Source organism: Heptranchias perlo, unplaced genomic scaffold, assembly GCF_035084215.1.
Source record: "Heptranchias perlo isolate sHepPer1 unplaced genomic scaffold, sHepPer1.hap1 HAP1_SCAFFOLD_1545, whole genome shotgun sequence".
Taxonomy (NCBI): Eukaryota; Metazoa; Chordata; class Chondrichthyes; order Hexanchiformes; family Hexanchidae; genus Heptranchias; species Heptranchias perlo.
The window spans coordinates 1648-18950 of record NW_027138802.1 but is presented as its reverse complement, the minus strand read 5'-3'; the positions used below and the strand labels follow the sequence as shown (position 1 = coordinate 18950).

At 62.5% G+C, this 17303-nt stretch overlaps 1 protein-coding gene across 1 annotated transcript in view; it reads left to right on the top strand.

Annotated features, from left to right (window-relative positions):
- LOC137309241 (serine/threonine-protein kinase MRCK alpha-like) overlaps positions 1 to 16995 on the top strand; it is a gene marked incomplete at its 3' end in the record, with an annotated part of 31799 nt that extends 14804 nt beyond the window's left edge. The window contains 7 exon segments of the mRNA XM_067977501.1: positions 7650 to 8243; positions 9081 to 9178; positions 9866 to 9950; positions 13726 to 13846; positions 14785 to 14855; positions 14858 to 14901; positions 16866 to 16995. Of these exon segments, the coding sequence (XP_067833602.1) occupies positions 7650 to 8243; positions 9081 to 9178; positions 9866 to 9950; positions 13726 to 13846; positions 14785 to 14855; positions 14858 to 14901; positions 16866 to 16995 (1143 nt within the window).
- Between the last annotated feature and the right edge of the window lie 308 nt (positions 16996 to 17303).

Here is a 17303-nt window from a genome sequence, read left to right as displayed (position 1 = left end):
GCGGGGTCGAGGGATTGGGGAGAAGGCGGGGTCGAGGGATTGGGGAGAAGGCGGGGTCGAGGGATTGGGGAGAAGGCGGGGTCGAGGGATTGGGGAGAAGGCGGGGTCGAGGGATTGGGGAGAAGGCGGGGTCGAGGGATTGGGGAGAAGGCGGGGTCGAGGGATTGGGGAGAAGGCGGGGTCGAGGGATTGGGGAGAAGGCGGGGTCGAGGGATTGGGAGAAGGCGGGGTCGAGGGATTGGGGAGAAGGCGGGGTCGAGGGATTGGGGGAGAAGGCGGGGTCGAGGGATTGGGGAGAAGGCGGGGTCGAGGGATTGGGGAGAAGGCGGGGTCGAGGGATTGGGGAGAAGGCGGGGTCGAGGGATTGGGGAGAAGGCGGGGTCGAGGGATTGGGGAGAAGGCGGGGTCGAGGGATTGGGGAGAAGGCGGGGTCGAGGGATTGGGGAGAAGGCGGGGTCGAGGGATTGGGGAGAAGGCGGGGTCGAGGGATTGGGGAGAAGGCGGGGTCGAGGGATTGGGGAGAAGGCGGGGTCGAGGGATTGGGGAGAAGGCGGGGTCGAGGGATTGGGGAGAAGGCGGGGTCGAGGGATTGGGGAGAAGGCGGGGTCGAGGGATTGGGGAGAAGGCGGGGTCGAGGGATTGGGGAGAAGGCGGGGTCGAGGGATTGGGGAGAAGGCGGGGTCGAGGGATTGGGGAGAAGGCGGGGTCGAGGGATTGGGGAGAAGGCGGGGTCGAGGGATTGGGGAGAAGGCGGGGTCGAGGGATTGGGGAGAAGGCGGGGTCGAGGGATTGGGGAGAAGGCGGGGTCGAGGGATTGGGGAGAAGGCGGGGTCGAGGGATTGGGGAGAAGGCGGGGTCGAGGGATTGGGAGAAGGCGGGGTCGAGGGATTGGGGAGAAGGCGGGGTCGAGGGATTGGGGAGAAGGCGGGGTCGAGGGATTGGGGAGAAGGCGGGGGTCGAGGATTGGGGAGAAGGCGGGGTCGAGGGATTGGGGAGAAGGCGGGGTCGAGGGATTGGGGAGAAGGCGGGGTCGAGGGATTGGGGAGAAGGCGGGGTCGAGGGATTGGGGAGAAGGCGGGGTCGAGGGATTGGGGAGAAGGCGGGGTCGAGGGATTGGGGAGAAGGCGGGGTCGAGGGATTGGGGAGAAGGCGGGGTCGAGGGATTGGGGAGAAGGCGGGTCGAGGGATTGGGGAGAAGGCGGGGTCGAGGGATTGGGGAGAAGGCGGGGTCGAGGGATTGGGGAGAAGGCGGGGTCGAGGGATTGGGGAGAAGGCGGGGTCGAGGGATTGGGGAGAAGGCGGGGGTCGAGGGATTGGGGGAGAAGGCGGGGTCGAGGGATTGGGGAGAAGGCGGGTCGAGGGATTGGGGAGAAGGCGGGGTCGAGGGATTGGGGAGAAGGCGGGGTCGAGGGATTGGGGAGAAGGCGGGGTCGAGGGATTGGGGAGAAGGCGGGGTCGAGGGATTGGGGCGAAGGCGGGGTCGAGGGATTGGGGCGAAGGCGGGGTCGAGGGATTGGGGCGAAGGCGGGGTCGAGGGATTGGGGAGAAGGCGGGGTCGAGGGATTGGGAGAAGGCGGGGTCGAGGGATTGGGGAGAAGGCGGGGTCGAGGGATTGGGGAGAAGGCGGGTCGAGGGATTGGGGAGAAGGCGGGGTCGAGGGATTGGGGAGAAGGCGGGGTCGAGGATTGGGGAGAAGGCGGGGTCGAGGGATTGGGGAGAAGGCGGGGTCGAGGGATTGGGGAGAAGGCGGGGTCGAGGGATTGGGGAGAAGGCGGGGTCGAGGGATTGGGGAGAAGGCGGGGTCGAGGGATTGGGGAGAAGGCGGGGTCGAGGGATTGGGGAGAAGGCGGGGTCGAGGATTGGGGAGAAGGCGGGGTCGAGGGATTGGGGAGAAGGCGGGGTCGAGGGATTGGGGAGAAGGCGGGGTCGAGGGATTGGGGAGAAGGCGGGGTCGAGGGATTGGGAGAAGGCGGGGTCGAGGGATTGGGGAGAAGGCGGGGTCGAGGGATTGGGAGAAGGCGGGGTCGAGGGATTGGGGAGAAGGCGGGGTCGAGGGATTGGGGAGAAGGCGGGGTCGAGGGATTGGGGAGAAGGCGGGGTCGAGGGATTGGGGAGAAGGCGGGGTCGAGGGATTGGTGAGAAGGCGGGGTCGAGGAGAGGGATGGGAGAAGGCGGGGTCGAGGGATTGGGGAGAAGGCGGGGTCGAGGGATTGGGGAGAAGGCGGGGTCGAGGGATTGGGGAGAAGGCGGGGTCGAGGGATTGGGGAGAAGGCGGGGTCGAGGGATTGGGGAGAAGGCGGGGTCGAGGGATTGGGGAGAAGGCGGGGTCGAGGGATTGGGGAGAAGGCGGGGGTCGAGGGATTGGGGAGAAGGCGGGGTCGAGGGATTGGGGAGAAGGCGGGGTCGAGGGATTGGGGAGAAGGCGGGGTCGAGGGATTGGGGAGAAGGCGGGGTCGAGGGATTGGGGAGAAGGCGGGGTCGAGGGATTGGGGAGAAGGCGGGGTCGAGGATTGGGGAGAAGGCGGGGTCGAGGGATTGGGGAGAAGGCGGGGTCGAGGGATTGGGGAGAAGGCGGGGTCGAGGGATTGGGGAGAAGGCGGGGTCGAGGGATTGGGGAGAAGGCGGGGTCGAGGGATTGGGGAGAAGGCGGGGTCGAGGGATTGGGGAGAAGGCGGGGTCGAGGGATTGGGGAGAAGGCGGGGTCGAGGGATTGGGGAGAAGGCGGGGTCGAGGGATTGGGGAGAAGGCGGGGTCGAGGGATTGGGGAGAAGGCGGGGTCGAGGGATTGGGGAGAAGGCGGGGTCGAGGGATTGGGGAGAAGGCGGGGTCGAGGGATTGGGGAGAAGGCGGGGTCGAGGGATTGGGGAGAAGGCGGGGTCGAGGGATTGGGGAGAAGGCGGGGTCGAGGGATTGGGGAGAAGGCGGGGTCGAGGGATTGGGGAGAAGGCGGGGTCGGAGGGGGGATTGGGGAGAAGGCGGGGTCGAGGGATTGGGGAGAAGGCGGGGTCGAGGGATTGGGGAGAAGGCGGGGTCGAGGGATTGGGAGAAGGCGGGGTCGAGGGATTGGGGAGAAGGCGGGGTCGAGGGATTGGGGAGAAGGCGGGGTCGAGGGATTGGGGAGAGGCGGGTCGAGGATTGGGGAGAAGGCGGGGTCGAGGGATTGGGGAGAAGGCGGGGTCGAGGGATTGGGGAGAAGGCGGGGTCGAGGGATTGGGGAGAAGGCGGGGTCGAGGGATTGGGGAGAAGGCGGGGTCGAGGGATTGGGGAGAAGGCGGGGTCGAGGGATTGGGGAGAAGGCGGGGTCGAGGGATTGGGGAGAAGGGCGGGGTCGAGGGATTGGGGAGAAGGCGGGGTCGAGGGATTGGGGAGAAGGCGGGGTCGAGGGATTGGGGAGAAGGCGGGGTCGAGGGATTGGGGAGAAGGCGGGGTCGAGGGATTGGGGAGAAGGCGGGGTCGAGGGATTGGGGAGAAGGCGGGGTCGAGGGATTGGGGAGAAGGCGGGGTCGAGGGATTGGGGAGAAGGCGGGGTCGAGGGATTGGGGAGAAGGCGGGGTCGAGGGATTGGGGAGAAGGCGGGGTCGAGGGATTGGGGAGAAGGCGGGGTCGAGGGATTGGGGAGAAGGCGGGGTCGAGGGATTGGGGAGAAGGCGGGGTCGAGGGATTGGGGAGAAGGCGGGGTCGAGGGATTGGGGAGAAGGCGGGGTCGAGGGATTGGGGAGAAGGCGGGGTCGAGGATTGGGGAGAAGGCGGGGTCGAGGGATTGGGGAGAAGGCGGGGTCGAGGGATTGGGGAGAAGGCGGGGTCGAGGGATTGGGGAGAAGGCGGGGATCGAGGCATTGGGGAGAAGGCGGGATCGAGGCATTGGGGAGAAGGCGGGATCGAGGCATTGGGGAGAAGGCGGGATCGAGGCATTGGGGAGAAGGCGGGATCGAGGCATTGGGGAGAAGGCGGGATCGAGGGATTGGGGAGAAGGCGGGATCGAGGGATTGGGGAGAAGGTGGGATTGGGGAGAAGGTGGGATTGAGGGATTGGGGAGAAGGCGGGGTTGCGAGAGACGGCGGGATGGAGGGATTGGGGAGAAGGCGGGATGGAGGGATTGGGGAGAAGGCGGGATGGAGGGATTGGGGAGAAGGCGGGATGGAGGGATTGGGGAGAAGGCGGGATGGAGGATTGGGGAGAAGGCGGGATGGAGGGATTGGGGAGAAGGCGGGATGGAGGGATTGGGGAGAAGGCGGGATGGAGGGATTGGGGAGAAGGCGGGATGGAGGGATTGGGGAGAAGGCGGGATGGAGGGATTGGGGAGAAGGCGGGATGGAGGGATTGGGGAGAAGGCGGGATGGAGGGATTGGGGAGAAGGCGGGATGGAGGGATTGGGGAGAAGGCGGGATGGAGGGATTGGGGAGAAGGCGGGATGGAGGGATTGGGGAGAAGGCGGGATGGAGGGATTGGGGAGAAGGCGGGATGGAGGGATTGGGGAGAAGGCGGGATGGAGGGATTGGGGAGAAGGCGGGATGGAGGGATTGGGGAGAAGGCGGGATGGAGGGATTGGGGAGAAGGCGGGATGGAGGGATTGGGGAGAAGGCGGGATGGAGGGATTGGGGAGAAGGCGGGATGGAGGGATTGGGGAGAAGGCGGGATGGAGGGATTGGGGAGAAGGCGGGATGGAGGGATTGGGGAGAAGGCGGGATGGAGGGATTGGGGAGAAGGCGGGATGGAGGGATTGGGGAGAAGGCGGGATGGAGGGATTGGGGAGAAGGCGGGATGGAGGGATTGGGGAGAAGGCGGGATGGAGGGATTGGGGAGAAGGCGGGATGGAGGGATTGGGGAGAAGGCGGGATGGAGGGATTGGGGAGAAGGCGGGATGGAGGGATTGGGGAGAAGGCGGGATGGAGGGATTGGGGAGAAGGCGGGATGGAGGGATTGGGGAGAAGGCGGGATGGAGGGATTGGGGAGAAGGCGGGATGGAGGGATTGGGGAGAAGGCGGGATGGAGGGATTGGGGAGAAGGCGGGATGGAGGGATTGGGGAGAAGGCGGGATGGAGGGATTGGGGAGAAGGCGGGATGGAGGGATTGGGGAGAAGGCGGGATGGAGGGATGGGGAGAAGGCGGGATGGAGGGATTGGGGAGAAGGCGGGATGGAGGGATTGGGGAGAAGGCGGGATGGAGGGATGGGGGAGAAGGCGGGATGGAGGGATGGGGGAGAAGGCGGGATGGAGGGATGGGGAGAAGGCGGGATGGAGGGATGGGGGAGAAGGCGGGATGGAGGGATGGGGGAGAAGGCGGATGGAGGGATGGGGAGAAGGCGGGATGGAGGGATGGGGGAGAAGGCGGGATGGAGGGATGGGGGAGAAGGCGGGATGGAGGGTTGGGGGAGAAGGCGGGATGGAGGGTTGGGGGAGAAGGCGGGATGGAGGGATGGGGGAGAAGGCGGGATGGAGGGATGGGGGAGAAGGCGGGATGGAGGGATGGGGGAGAAGGCGGGATGGAGGGATGGGGGAGAAGGCGGGATGGAGGGATGGGGGAGAAGGCGGGATGGAGGGATGGGGGAGAAGGCGGGATGGAGGGATGGGGGAGAAGGCGGGATGGAGGGATGGGGAGAAGGCGGGATGGAGGGATGGGGGAGAAGGCGGGATGGAGGGATGGGGGAGAAGGCGGGATGGAGGGATGGGGGAGAAGGCGGGATGGAGGGATGGGGGAGAAGGCGGGATGGAGGATGGGGGAGAAGGAGGGATTGGGGAGAAGGAGGGATGGGGGAGAAGGCGGGATGGGGGAGAAGGCGGGATCGGGGAGAAGGCGGGATCGGGGGATGGGGAAGAAGGCGGGATGGAGGGATGGGGGAGAAGGCGGGATGGAGGGATGGGGGAGAAGGCGGGATGGAGGGATGGGGGAGAAGGCGGGATGGAGGGATGGGGGAGAAGGCGGGATGGAGGGATGGGGGAGAAGGCGGGATGGAGGGATGGGGGAGAAGGCGGGATGGAGGGATGGGGGAGAAGGCGGGATGGAGGGATGGGGGAGAAGGCGGGATGAGGGATGGGGGAGAAGGCGGGATGGAGGGATGGGGGAGAAGGCGGGATGGAGGGATGGGGGAGAAGGCGGGATGGAGGGATGGGGGAGAAGGCGGGATGGAGGGATGGGGGAGAAGGCGGGATGGAGGGATGGGGGAGAAGGCGGGATGGAGGGATGGGGGAGAAGGCGGGATGGAGGGATGGGGGAGAAGGCGGGATGGAGGGATGGGGGAGAAGGCGGATGGAGGGATGGGGGAGAAGGCGGGATGGAGGGATGGGGGAGAAGGCGGGATGGGGGAGAAGGCGGGATGGGGGAGAAGGCGGGATCGGGGAGAAGGTGGGATCGAGGGATTGGGAAGAAGGCGGGGATGGAGGGATGGGGGAGAAGGCGGGATGGAGGGATGGGGGAGAAGGCGGGATGGAGGGATGGGGGAGAAGGCGGGATGGAGGGATGGGGGAGAAGGCGGGATGGAGGGATGGGGGAGAAGGCGGGATGGAGGGATTGGGGAGAAGGCGGGATGGAGGGATGGGGGAGAAGGCGGGATGGGGGAGAAGGCGGGATGGGGGAGAAGGCGGGATGGGGGAGAAGGCGGGATGGGGGAGAAGGCGGGATCGGGGAGAAGGCGGGATCGGGAGAAGGTGGGATCGAGGGATTGGGAAGAAGGCGGGATGGAGGGATGGGGGAGAAGGCGGGATGGAGGGATGGGGGAGAAGGCGGGATGGAGGGATGGGGGAGAAGGCGGGATGGAGGGATGGGGGAGAAGGCGGGATGGAGGGATGGGGGAGAAGGCGGGATGGAGGGATGGGGGAGAAGGCGGGATGGAGGGATGGGGGAGAAGGAGGGATGGAGGGATGGGGGAGAAGGCGGGATCGAGGGATGGGGGAGAAGGCGGGATCGAGGGATTGGGGAGAAGGCGGGATGGAGGGATGGGGGAGAAGGCGGGATGGAGGGATGGGGGAGAAGGCGGGATGGAGGGATGGGGGAGAAGGCGGATGGAGGGATGGGGAGAAGGCGGGATGGAGGGATGGGGAGAAGGCGGGATGGAGGGATGGGGAGAAGGCGGGATGGAGGGATTGGGGAGAAGGCGGGATGGAGGGATGGGGGAGAAGGCGGGATGGGGGAGAAGGCGGGATGGGGGAGAAGGCGGGATGGGGGAGAAGGCGGGATGGGGGAGAAGGCGGGATGGGGGAGAAGGCGGGATCGGGGAGAAGGCGGGATCGGGGAGAAGGCGGGATCGAGGGATTGGGAAGAAGGCGGGATGGAGGGATGGGGGAGAAGGCGGGATGGAGGGATGGGGGAGAAGGCGGGATGGAGGGATGGGGGAGAAGGCGGGATGGAGGGATGGGGGAGAAGGCGGGATGGAGGGATGGGGGAGAAGGCGGGATGGAGGGATGGGGGAGAAGGCGGGATGGAGGGATGGGGGAGAAGGCGGGATGGAGGGATGGGGGAGAAGGCGGGATGGAGGGTTGGGGGAGAAGGCGGGATGGAGGGATGGGGGAGAAGGCGGGATGGAGGGATGGGGGAGAAGGCGGGATGGAGGGATTGGGGAGAAGGCGGATCGGTGCAGTGGCGGAGAATATTGACCGCCCGTGCCTCGGCCTCGTCTCTCGAAGCCTCTAACGCCCAGTTGCCCTCTGTTGCAGAAATCACCCAGCTGGGAGACAGCAAGCGGGTTCACCACCTGGAGCTGGTGCCCGGCGCCAACGTGCTGGTGGTGGTCTCGGGCAGAAGCCGGAACGTGCGCCTCTACGCCTGGGAGGAGCTGCGGAAGCCGGAGGCCGGGGGGGCCAAGCTGTCGGAGGCCAAGGGCAGCCAGTTGGTGGCGACGGGCAGCCTATGCCAGGGGAAGGCCAGCTGCCTCTGCACCGCCTCCAAGCGCCACGTGACCTGCTACCAGCTGACGTCCGGCAAACACCAGCACAAGCGGCTGCGGGACTTCCAAGCCCCGGGGGCCGTCCAGTGGATGGGGGTCCTCGAGGAGCGCCTGTGCGTCGGCTACCCGTCCGGGTTCAGCCTCTACCCCTTGCTGAGCGACAGCCCCCCGTTGAACCTGGTGAACCCGGACGACCCCACCCTGACCTTCCTCGCGCAGGGGCAGGCGGAGGCTCTGTGCGCCGTGGCGCTCCCCGCCGACCAATACCTCCTCTGCTTCAGCAGCCTCGGCCTCTACGTCGACGGTCTGGGTCGGAGGTCACGGCAGCAGGAGGTGATGTGGCCCGCAGTCCCGGTCGCCGCCGGTAAGTGCCAGTGATTCTCGCTGCTGCCCCGTATCCTGACTCGCACCGGTTCACCCATCGCCCCCCGTCCTGGCCGACCGACATCGGCTTCCAGCCCGGCAACGCCTCGATTTTTAAAATTCTCTCATCCTTGTTTTCAAACCCCTCCATGGCCCTCGCACCCCCCGCCTCCCTATCTCCATAACCTCCTCCAGCCCTACAACCCTCCGAGATCTCTGCGCTCCTCCAATTCCCTCCTCTTGCGCATCCCCCGATTTTAATCGCTCCACCATTGGCGGCCGTGCCTTCAGCTGCCTGGGCCCTAAGCTCTGGAATTCCCTCCCTAAACCTCTCCGCCTCTCTCTCCTCCTTTAAGACGCTCCTTAAAACCTCCCTCTTTGACCGAGCTTTTGGTCACCTGTCCTAATATCTCCTCATGTGGCTCGGTGTCAAATTTTGTTTGATAATCGCTCCTGTGAAGCGCCGAGGGACATTTTACTGCTTTAAAGGCGCTATATAAATGCAGGTTGTTGTAATGCCCTGGAATAACGCTGTGTGTCTGTCTCTCCATCGGGTTTCAGTTCTGAAGTGTTTCTCTCTCCGCCCTGCACCCCGACCCGGCATCGAACAGTCGACTGTGGAGGCATCACAATGGAGGACAGCATTCGCCCATTCGACCATCAGGAGCCCCGGCTGATTCTCCTCTCTCCCTAACCCAGGGGGGGTCACAGGGCAGTGATTGGGAGCAGGAATCCTGGCTGATTCCTCCCTCTCCCTAACCCAGGGGGTCACAGGGCAGTGATCAGGGAGCAGACACTGTTTGTAGAGTCGGTAACACTGTGGTTTTGCTCCCTCTAGCCTGCAGTGGGCCGTACCTGACGGTGTACAGTGAGAATGCGGTGAATGTGTTTGACGTGAAGACATCAGAATGGATTCAGACTATCCCACTGAAAAAGGTATGAGGATAATTACTGAGAAATGCATAGTGGTGGGAAGGGAGGGGGGTGGAGGGGAAGGAAGAGGAGGAGGGAGGAAGGGGTGGGAGAGGGGGAGGAGGGGGGAGGGAAGGAAGAGAAGAGGAGGGAGGGAGGGAGAGTGGGTGGGAGGAGGAAGGGAGGGAGAGTGTGTGGGAGGGAGGAGGAGGAGGAGGAGGAGGAGGGAGGGGGGAGGGGGGAGAGAGAGGGGGGGGTCTGGGCTCAGATTGGGAACCTCTCTGTTAATCACTGAGTACCAATCTCAGAGCAGATCCCTGCTGCCTATTCCCGGGCCCCCGTCGGCGATCGCCCGGGCCCCCGTCGGCGATCGCCCGGGCCCCCGTCGGCGATCGCCCGGGCCCCCGTCGGCGATCGCCCGGGCCCCCGTCGGCGATCGCCCGGGCACCCGTCGGCGATCGCCCGGGCCCCCGTCGGCGATCGCCCGGGCCCCCGTCGGCGATCGCCCGGGCCCCCGTCGGCGATCGCCCGGGCCCCCGTCGGCGATCGCCCGGGCCCCCGTCGGCGATCGCCCGGGCCCCCGTCGGCGATCGCCCGGGCCCCCGTCGGCGATCGCCCGGGCCCCCGTCGGCGATTTCTTGGATCTGTTGATCATTTTCTGTTCCTGTGTTCACTCTGCACTGAATGAGTTTATTGATCTGATCTTTGCAGGTCCGGCCCCTGAGCCCAGATGGGTCACTGAATCTCTCGTCGAGCGAACCCTTTCGTTTAATCTACCTACGGAATCAGGAGGCAGGTCAGGATTCCAGAGAAATTGTTACTTCGTGTTTCTTTAGTTCACAACAGTGTTTAACTCATCCAGAGGGGGCTGTTAGTGAACCGTCCGAGCCTCTAACCCACTGCTCGAGTCCTCTCTCTCCTTTTCTCGCTCTCTCTCTCGCTGTCTGTCTTTCTCTCTCTCTTGCTGTCTGTCTCTCTCTTTCTCTCTCACGGTCTGTCTGTCTCTCTCTCGCTCTCTTTCTCGCTGTCTGTCTCTCTTTCTCGCTGTCTGTCTCTCTTTCTCGCTGTCTGTCTCTCTCTCTCGCTGTCTGTCTCTCTCTCTCGCTGTCTGTCTCTCTCTCGCTGTCTGTCTGTCTGTCTCTCTCTCTCTCGCGGTCTGTCTCTCGCTCTCACTCTCGCTGCCTGTCTCTCTCTCGCGGTCTGTCTCTCTCTCGCTCTCTTTCTCGCTGTCTGTCTCTCTCTGGCTCTCTCTCTCGCTGTCTGGCTCTCTCTCGCTGTCTGGCTCTCTCTCGCTGTCTGTCTCTCTCTCGCGGTCTGACTCTCTCTCGCTGTCTGTCTCTCTCTCTCGCTGTCTGTCTCTCTCTCTCGCTGTCTGTCTCTCTTTCTCGCTGTCTGTCTCTCTCTCTTGCTGTCTGTCTCTCTCTCTCGCTGTCTGTCTCTCTCTCTCTCGCTGTCTGTCTCTCTCTCTCTCGCTGTCTGTCTCTCTCTCTCTCGCTGTCTGTCTCTCTCTCTCTCTCGCTGTCTGTCTCTCTCTCTCTCGCTGTCTGTCTCTCTCTCTCTCGCTGTCTGTCTCTCTCTCGCTGTCTGTCTCTCTCTCTCTCTCGCTGTCTGTCTCTCTCTCTCTCGCTGTCTGTCTCTCTCTCTCTCGCTGTCTGTCTCTCTCTCTCGCTGTCTGTCTCTCTCTCTCGCTGTCTGTCTCTCTCTCTCTCGCTGTCTGTCTCTCTCTCGCTGTCTGTCTCTCTCTCTCTCGCTGTCTGTCTCTCTCTCTCTCGCTGTCTGTCTCTCTCTCTCTCGCTGTCTGTCTCTCTCTCTCTCGCTGTCTGTCTCTCTCTCTCTCGCTGTCTGTCTCTCTCTCTCTCGCTGTCTGTCTCTCTCTCTCTCGCTGTCTGTCTCTCTCTCTCTCGCTGTCTGTCTCTCTCTCTCTCGCTGTCTGTCTCTCTCTCTCTCGCTGTCTGTCTCTCTCTCTCTCGCTGTCTGTCTCTCTCTCTCTCGCTGTCTGTCTCTCTCTCTCGCTGTCTGTCTCTCTCTCTCGCTGTCTGTCTCTCTCTCTCTCGCTGTCTGTCTCTCTCTCTCTCGCTGTCTGTCTCTCTCTCTCGCTGTCTGTCTCTCTCTCTCGCTGTCTGTCTGTCTCTCTCTCTCGCTGTCTGTCTCTCTCTCTCTCGCTGTCTGTCTCTCTCTCTCGCTGTCTGTCTCTCTCTCTCGCTGTCTGTCTCTCTCTCTCGCTGTCTGTCTCTCTCTCTCGCTGTCTGTCTCTCTCTCTCGCTGTCTGTCTCTCTCTCTCGCTGTCTGTCTCTCTCTCTCGCTGTCTGTCTCTCTCTCTCTCTCGCTGTCTCTCTCTCTCTCTCGCTGTCTGTCTCTCTCTCTCTCTCGCTGTCTCTCTCTCTCTCTCGCTGTCTGTCTCTCTCTCTCTCGCTGTCTGTCTCTCTCTCTCGCTGTCTGTCTCTCTCTCTCGCGGTCTGTCTCTCTCTCTCGCGGTCTGTCTCTCTCTCTCGCGGTCTGTCTCTCTCTCTCGCGGTCTGTCTCTCTCTCTCGCGGTCTGTCTCTCTCTCTCGCGGTCTGTCTCTCTCTCTCGCGGTCTGTCTCTCTCTCTCGCGGTCTGTCTCTCTCTCTCGCGGTCTGTCTCTCTCTCTCGCGGTCTGTCTCTCTCTCTCGCGGTCTGTCTCTCTCTCTCGCGGTCTGTCTCTCTCTCTCGCGGTCTGTCTCTCTCTCTCGCGGTCTGTCTCTCTCTCTCGCGGTCTGTCTCTCTCTCTCGCGGTCTGTCTCTCTCTCTCGCGGTCTGTCTCTCTCTCTCGCGGTCTGTCTCTCTCTCTCGCGGTCTGTCTCTCTCTCGCTCTCTTTCTCGCTGTATGTCTCTCTCTGGCTATCTTTCTCGCTATCTGTCTCTCTCTCGCTGTCTCTCTCTCTCTCTCTCTCTCTTTCTCGCTGTCTCTCTCGCTCTCTTTCTCGCTGTCTGTCTCTCTCTCTCTCTCTCGCTCTCTTTCTCGCTGTCTGTCTCTCTCTCTCTCTCTCTCGCTCTCTTTCTCGCTGTCTGTCTCTCTCTCTCTCTCTCGCTCTCTTTCTCGCTGTCTGTCTCTCTCTCTCGCGGTCTGTCTCTCTCTCTCGCTGTCTGTCTCTCTCTCTCGCGGTCTGTCTCTCTCTCGCTCTCTCTTTCTCGCTGTCTGTCTCTCTCTCTCGCTCTCTCTTTCTCGCTGTCTGTCTCTCTCTCTCGCTCTCTCTTTCTCGCTGTCTGTCTCTCTCTCTCTCTCTCGCTCTCTTTCTCGCTGTCTGTCTCTCTCTCTCTCGCGGTCTGTCTCTCTCTCGCTGTCTGTCTCTCTCTCTCGCTCTCTTTCTCGCTGCCTGTCTCTCGCTCTCTTTCTCGCTGTCTGTCTCTCTCTCTCTCTCTTTCTCGCTGTCTGTCTCTCTCTCTCTCTCTTTCTCGCTGTCTGTCTCTCTCTCTCTCTCTTTCTCGCTGTCTGTCTCTCTCTCTCTCTCTCGCGGTCTGTCTCTCTCTCGCTGTCTGTCTCTCTCTCTCGCTCTCTCTTTCTCGCTGTCTGTCTCTCTCTCTCGCTCTCTTTTTCTCGCTGCCTGTCTCTCGCTCTCTCTCTCGCTGTCTGTGTCTCTCGCTCTCTCTCTCGCTGTCTGTCTGTCTCTCTCTCTCGCTCTCTTTCTCGCTGTCTGTCTCTCTCTCTCGCTCTCTTTCTCGCTGTCTGTCTCTCTCTCTCTCTCGCGGTCTGTCTCTCGCGGTCTGTCTCTCTCTCTCGCTCTCTCTTTTTCGCTGCCTGTCTCTCGCTCTCTTTCTCGCTGTCTGTCTCTCTCTCTCGCTCTCTCTCTCGCTGTCTGTCTGTCTCTCTCTCGCTCTCTCTCTCGCTCTCTCTCTCGCTCTCTCGCTCTCTCTCTCGCTGTCTGTCTGTCTCTCGCTCTCTCGCTGTCTGTCTCTCTCTCTCTCTCGCTGTCTGTCTCTCTCTCTCGCTGTCTGTCTCTCTCTCTCTCTCGCGGTCTGTCTCTCTCTCTCTCTCGCGGTCTGTCTCTCTCTCTCTCTCTCTCTCGCGGTCTGTCTCTCTCTCGCTGTCTGTCTCTCTCTCTCGCTCTCTCTCTCGCTGTCTGTGTGTCTCTCTCTCTCTCTCGCTGTCTCTCTATGAGTTGGTGAGTTTGGGAGGTGCTGTCGGAGATGTCCCGGTGACCTGCTGCAGCTTTCTTTATCTGGGGAGGAGTGGTGTACATGATGCGTCTCGAGACACATGTGGAAAATTGCTCGGGTATGTCCTGTCCACAAAAAGCAGGACAAATCTGACCCGGCCAATTACCCCCCCATCAACCTGCTCTCAATCACCGGCAAAGTGACAGAGGGGGAGAGTGACAGACCTCCTCGATCACTGGAAACAGTCTGTTTCTATCCACTCCGTCCCATCCCCTTCGTAATTGCAAACGCCTCCTTCAAATCGCCCCTCCTCCTCCTCTGTTCTAACCAAGTAGCCCGTCCTTGCTTCTGATTTTTCCTGGAATTTTTCCCGGGATTCGAACCCACGGGGACCGGGAGAGGTTGTGAATATTGCCCCTGGTCTCAGCTCTTTTCTTCCTCTTCTCCTGGCTAGGGGCGGCCGATTTCATCGTCCCCGAGACAACGGACAACAGCAGGCGGCAGATGTACCGTACCAAAAGCAAACGTCGTTTCGCTTTCCGAATATCAGACGAGGAACGGATACAGCAGTGGAAGTGAGTCAGGGGGCAAGGGGCGAGGGGCGAGGGTCAAGGGTCAGCTGCTGCTTTCTCAAAACGTGCCTGGCACGGTCCGATCCAACGCCGATGAACTCCGACTAATCAACTCTCGGAGGTTAGCGCAATGCTCACGGATTGGGGCTCTCTCTCTCTCTCTCTCGCCTCCGAGTCAGAAGGTCGTGGGTTCGAGCCCCCACTCCAGGGACTTGAGCCCCATAATCCAGGTTAACACTCCCGGTGCCGGTACTGAGGGAGTGCCGCACTGTCGGAGGTGCCGCCTTTCGGATGAGACGTTAAACCGAGGCCCCGTCTGCCCCTCGATGTAAAAAAAATCCCAGGGCCGTTATTTTCCATCTCTGTTAGGTTCAGGGGAACGTCTGTCGCCCTGGGCTGGTGAGCCTTGTTTGTGTCTCACAGACGGTGACACTGAAACAGACACTGACATTACAGTCATAAATATACTCAAACAGCAGAGACTGATTTATTACTGGGATTTTAACACTGAACGAAACGAATATTCCGTGAGAGTGAAACCCTTTAGCGATTCTATCTGTGCTCCGTCCTCTCATTAGTCTTCCCTCTTCTCTGATTAACTTCAGTTTTGCTCTTTTTCGAACTTCCTGCTCAGTCCCATTTTCTTGTATTGCTTCATATATTTACACTCTGAATTGTACGCAAGGAGGCATGGGAGTCGCGCCCTCCGGGAGTCGCGCCCTCCGGGCGTCGCACGCCCAATTCCCTTCCTAGGGTCTCAGACTTGTGAGGCTCCTCCCTCCCTCAGCCCTTCCCTTCCCTCTACAGGTGTCTAACTCCCAAGCTTCTCATCTCCCCTCCTCTATCCCGGGGGGGCGGGTTTCCTGTGCTGTGACCCTCGACCCCTCACCCCCGCCCCGAACGTCTCGATAACTAAATGTCCTCGTTTCTCCTCTTCACAGGGGGATGCTGAAAGACCCCCAGATGAGATCCAAGTTAATCTCCAACCCAACCAACTTCAACCACCTGGTGCACGTGGCCCTGGGAACGCCATGCAGAACCTCCGAGACCTGCCCTCGGTGAGTGCCCCTCGGGGGACGGAGGGGACAAGGTGGGACGGAGTGAGGGGGATGGCGGGAGTGAGGGGGATGGCGGGAGTGAGGGGGATGGCGGGAGTGAGGGGGATGGCGGGAGTGAGGGGGATGGCGGGAGTGAGGGGGATGGCGGGAGTGAGGGGGATGGCGGGAGTGAGGGGGATGGCGGGAGTGAGGGGGATGGCGGGAGTGAGGGGGATGGAGGGAGTGAGGGGGATGGAGGAGTGAGGGGGATGGAGGGAGTGAGGGGGATGGAGGGAGTGAGGGGGATGGAGGGAGTGAGGGGGATGGAGGGAGTGAGGGGGATGGAGGGAGTGAGGGGGATGGAGGGAGTGAGGGGGATGGAGGGAGTGAGGGAGGGACGGAGGGAGTGAGGGGACGAGAGAGGACGAGGGGGGACGGAGTGAGTGAGGGAGGGATGGAGACAGTGAGGGGGTTGAGGGAGCGAGGGAAGGGGATGGAGGAAGTAGATGGACAGGGGAGGGGGATGTTGGTAGATGGAGAGGGGGCTCTGGAAGGGAGGGGATTTGAGATGGAGGGGGGACTGAGGGTCGGGACTCGAGGAGAGGGGGGTGGAGGGGACTGAGGGAGGAGGGAGGGTGAGGGTGAGGGGAAAGGGTTCCAGAACGGTCAGATCCCGGGGACGATCGAGTTGAAGTGGGAGACAGACCGATGAGCACAACATTCTGCGGGAATGGAAGCAAGATAAAGGCGTGCGGGAGGTCAAGGGTCGTCAAATCTGGTTGGACGTTTTCTTGGGGGTTTCATCACAACAACCTGCATTTATATAGCGCCTTTAACACAGTAAAACGTCCCTCGGCCCTTCACAGGAGCGATTATCGAACAGAATTTGACACCGAGCCACATAAGGAGATGTTAGGACAGGTGACCAAAAGCTCGGTCAAAGAGGGAGGTTTGCTCCTTGGGTGAGGCACTGGAGGGCAGTCAGTGTCCGTGGGACCCGTACCCCGGGGAGAGTCGGTGTCTGTGGGACCCGTACCCCAGTGAGAGTCGGTGTCCGTGGGACCCGTACCCCGGGGAGAGTCAGTGTCCGTGGGACCCGTACCCCGGGGATAGTCGGTGTCCGTGGGACCCGTACCCCAGTGAGAGTCAGTGTCTGTGGGACCCGTACCCCAGTGAGAGTCAGTGTCCGTGGGACCCGTACCCCCGGGGAGAGTCAGTGTCCGTGGGACCCGTACCCCAGTGAGAGTCAGTGTCCGTGGGACCCGTACCCCGGGGAGAGTCAGTGTCCGTGGGACCCGTACCCCGGGGAGAGTCAGTGTCTGTGGGACCCGTACCCCAGTGAGAGTCAGTGTCCGTGGGACCCGTACCCCGGGGAGAGTCAGTGTCCGTGGGACCCGTCCCCCAGTGAGAGTCGGTGTCCGTGGGACCCGTACCCCAGTGAGAGTCAGTGTCCGTGGGACCCGTACCCCGGGGAGAGTCAGTGTCCGTGGGACCCGTACCCCGGGGATAGTCGGTGTCCGTGGGACCCGTACCCCAGTGAGAGTCAGTGTCTGTGGGACCCGTACCCCAGTGAGAGTCGGTGTCTGTGGGACCCGTACCCCAGTGAGAGTCGGTGTCTGTGGGACCCGTACCCCAGTGAGAGTCAGTGTCTGTGGGACCCGTACCCCAGTGAGAGTCAGTGTCTGTGGGACCCGTACCCCAGTGAGAGTCAGTGTCTGTGGGACCCATACCCCAGTGAGAGTCAGTGTCCGTGGGACCCGTACCCCGGGGAGAGTCAGTGTCCGTGGGACCCGTACCCCGGGGAGAGTCAGTGTCTGTGGGACCCGTACCCCGGGGAGAGTCAGTGTCTGTGGGACCCGTACCCCGGGGAGAGTCAGTGTCTGTGGGACCCGTACCCCGGCGAGAGTCGGTGTCCGTTGGGTACACTGCACTGATAACTGACCCATTCTCTCCTCCACTGATAACCGTCTCTTTGCCTCCTGCAGCCGACAGTTCCACAGGCAGAAAAGAGTCAGGCACCTTTCGGCCTTCCCACGTTCCGGCATCGCAGCAACACAGAGTCGGGCCACCTTAGCTCCCTTAGCAGTAACAGGACCTCAGGCGATGCAGCAGCAGGTAAGAGGCCTCCGATCCCTGGGCCTGGGCCCCGCCGATCCCCAGGCCTGGGCCTGGGCCTGGGCCCCGCCGATCCCCGGGCCTGGGCCCCGCCGATCCCCGGGCCTGGGCCTGGGCCCCAGTCCCCGGGCCTGGGCCCCGCCAATCCCCAGGCCCTGAACACTGGGCCACGCACTTTATTTCGATACTGCCCCAGAGAGATTACTTCTGTTTTCTGGGATTACTGGAATTGTCACTCCCAAATGAAGAATTTATTTCTCCCTTGCCCCATTTAGTTGCAATTTTCTGCAGACAAATTGATCCCTGCC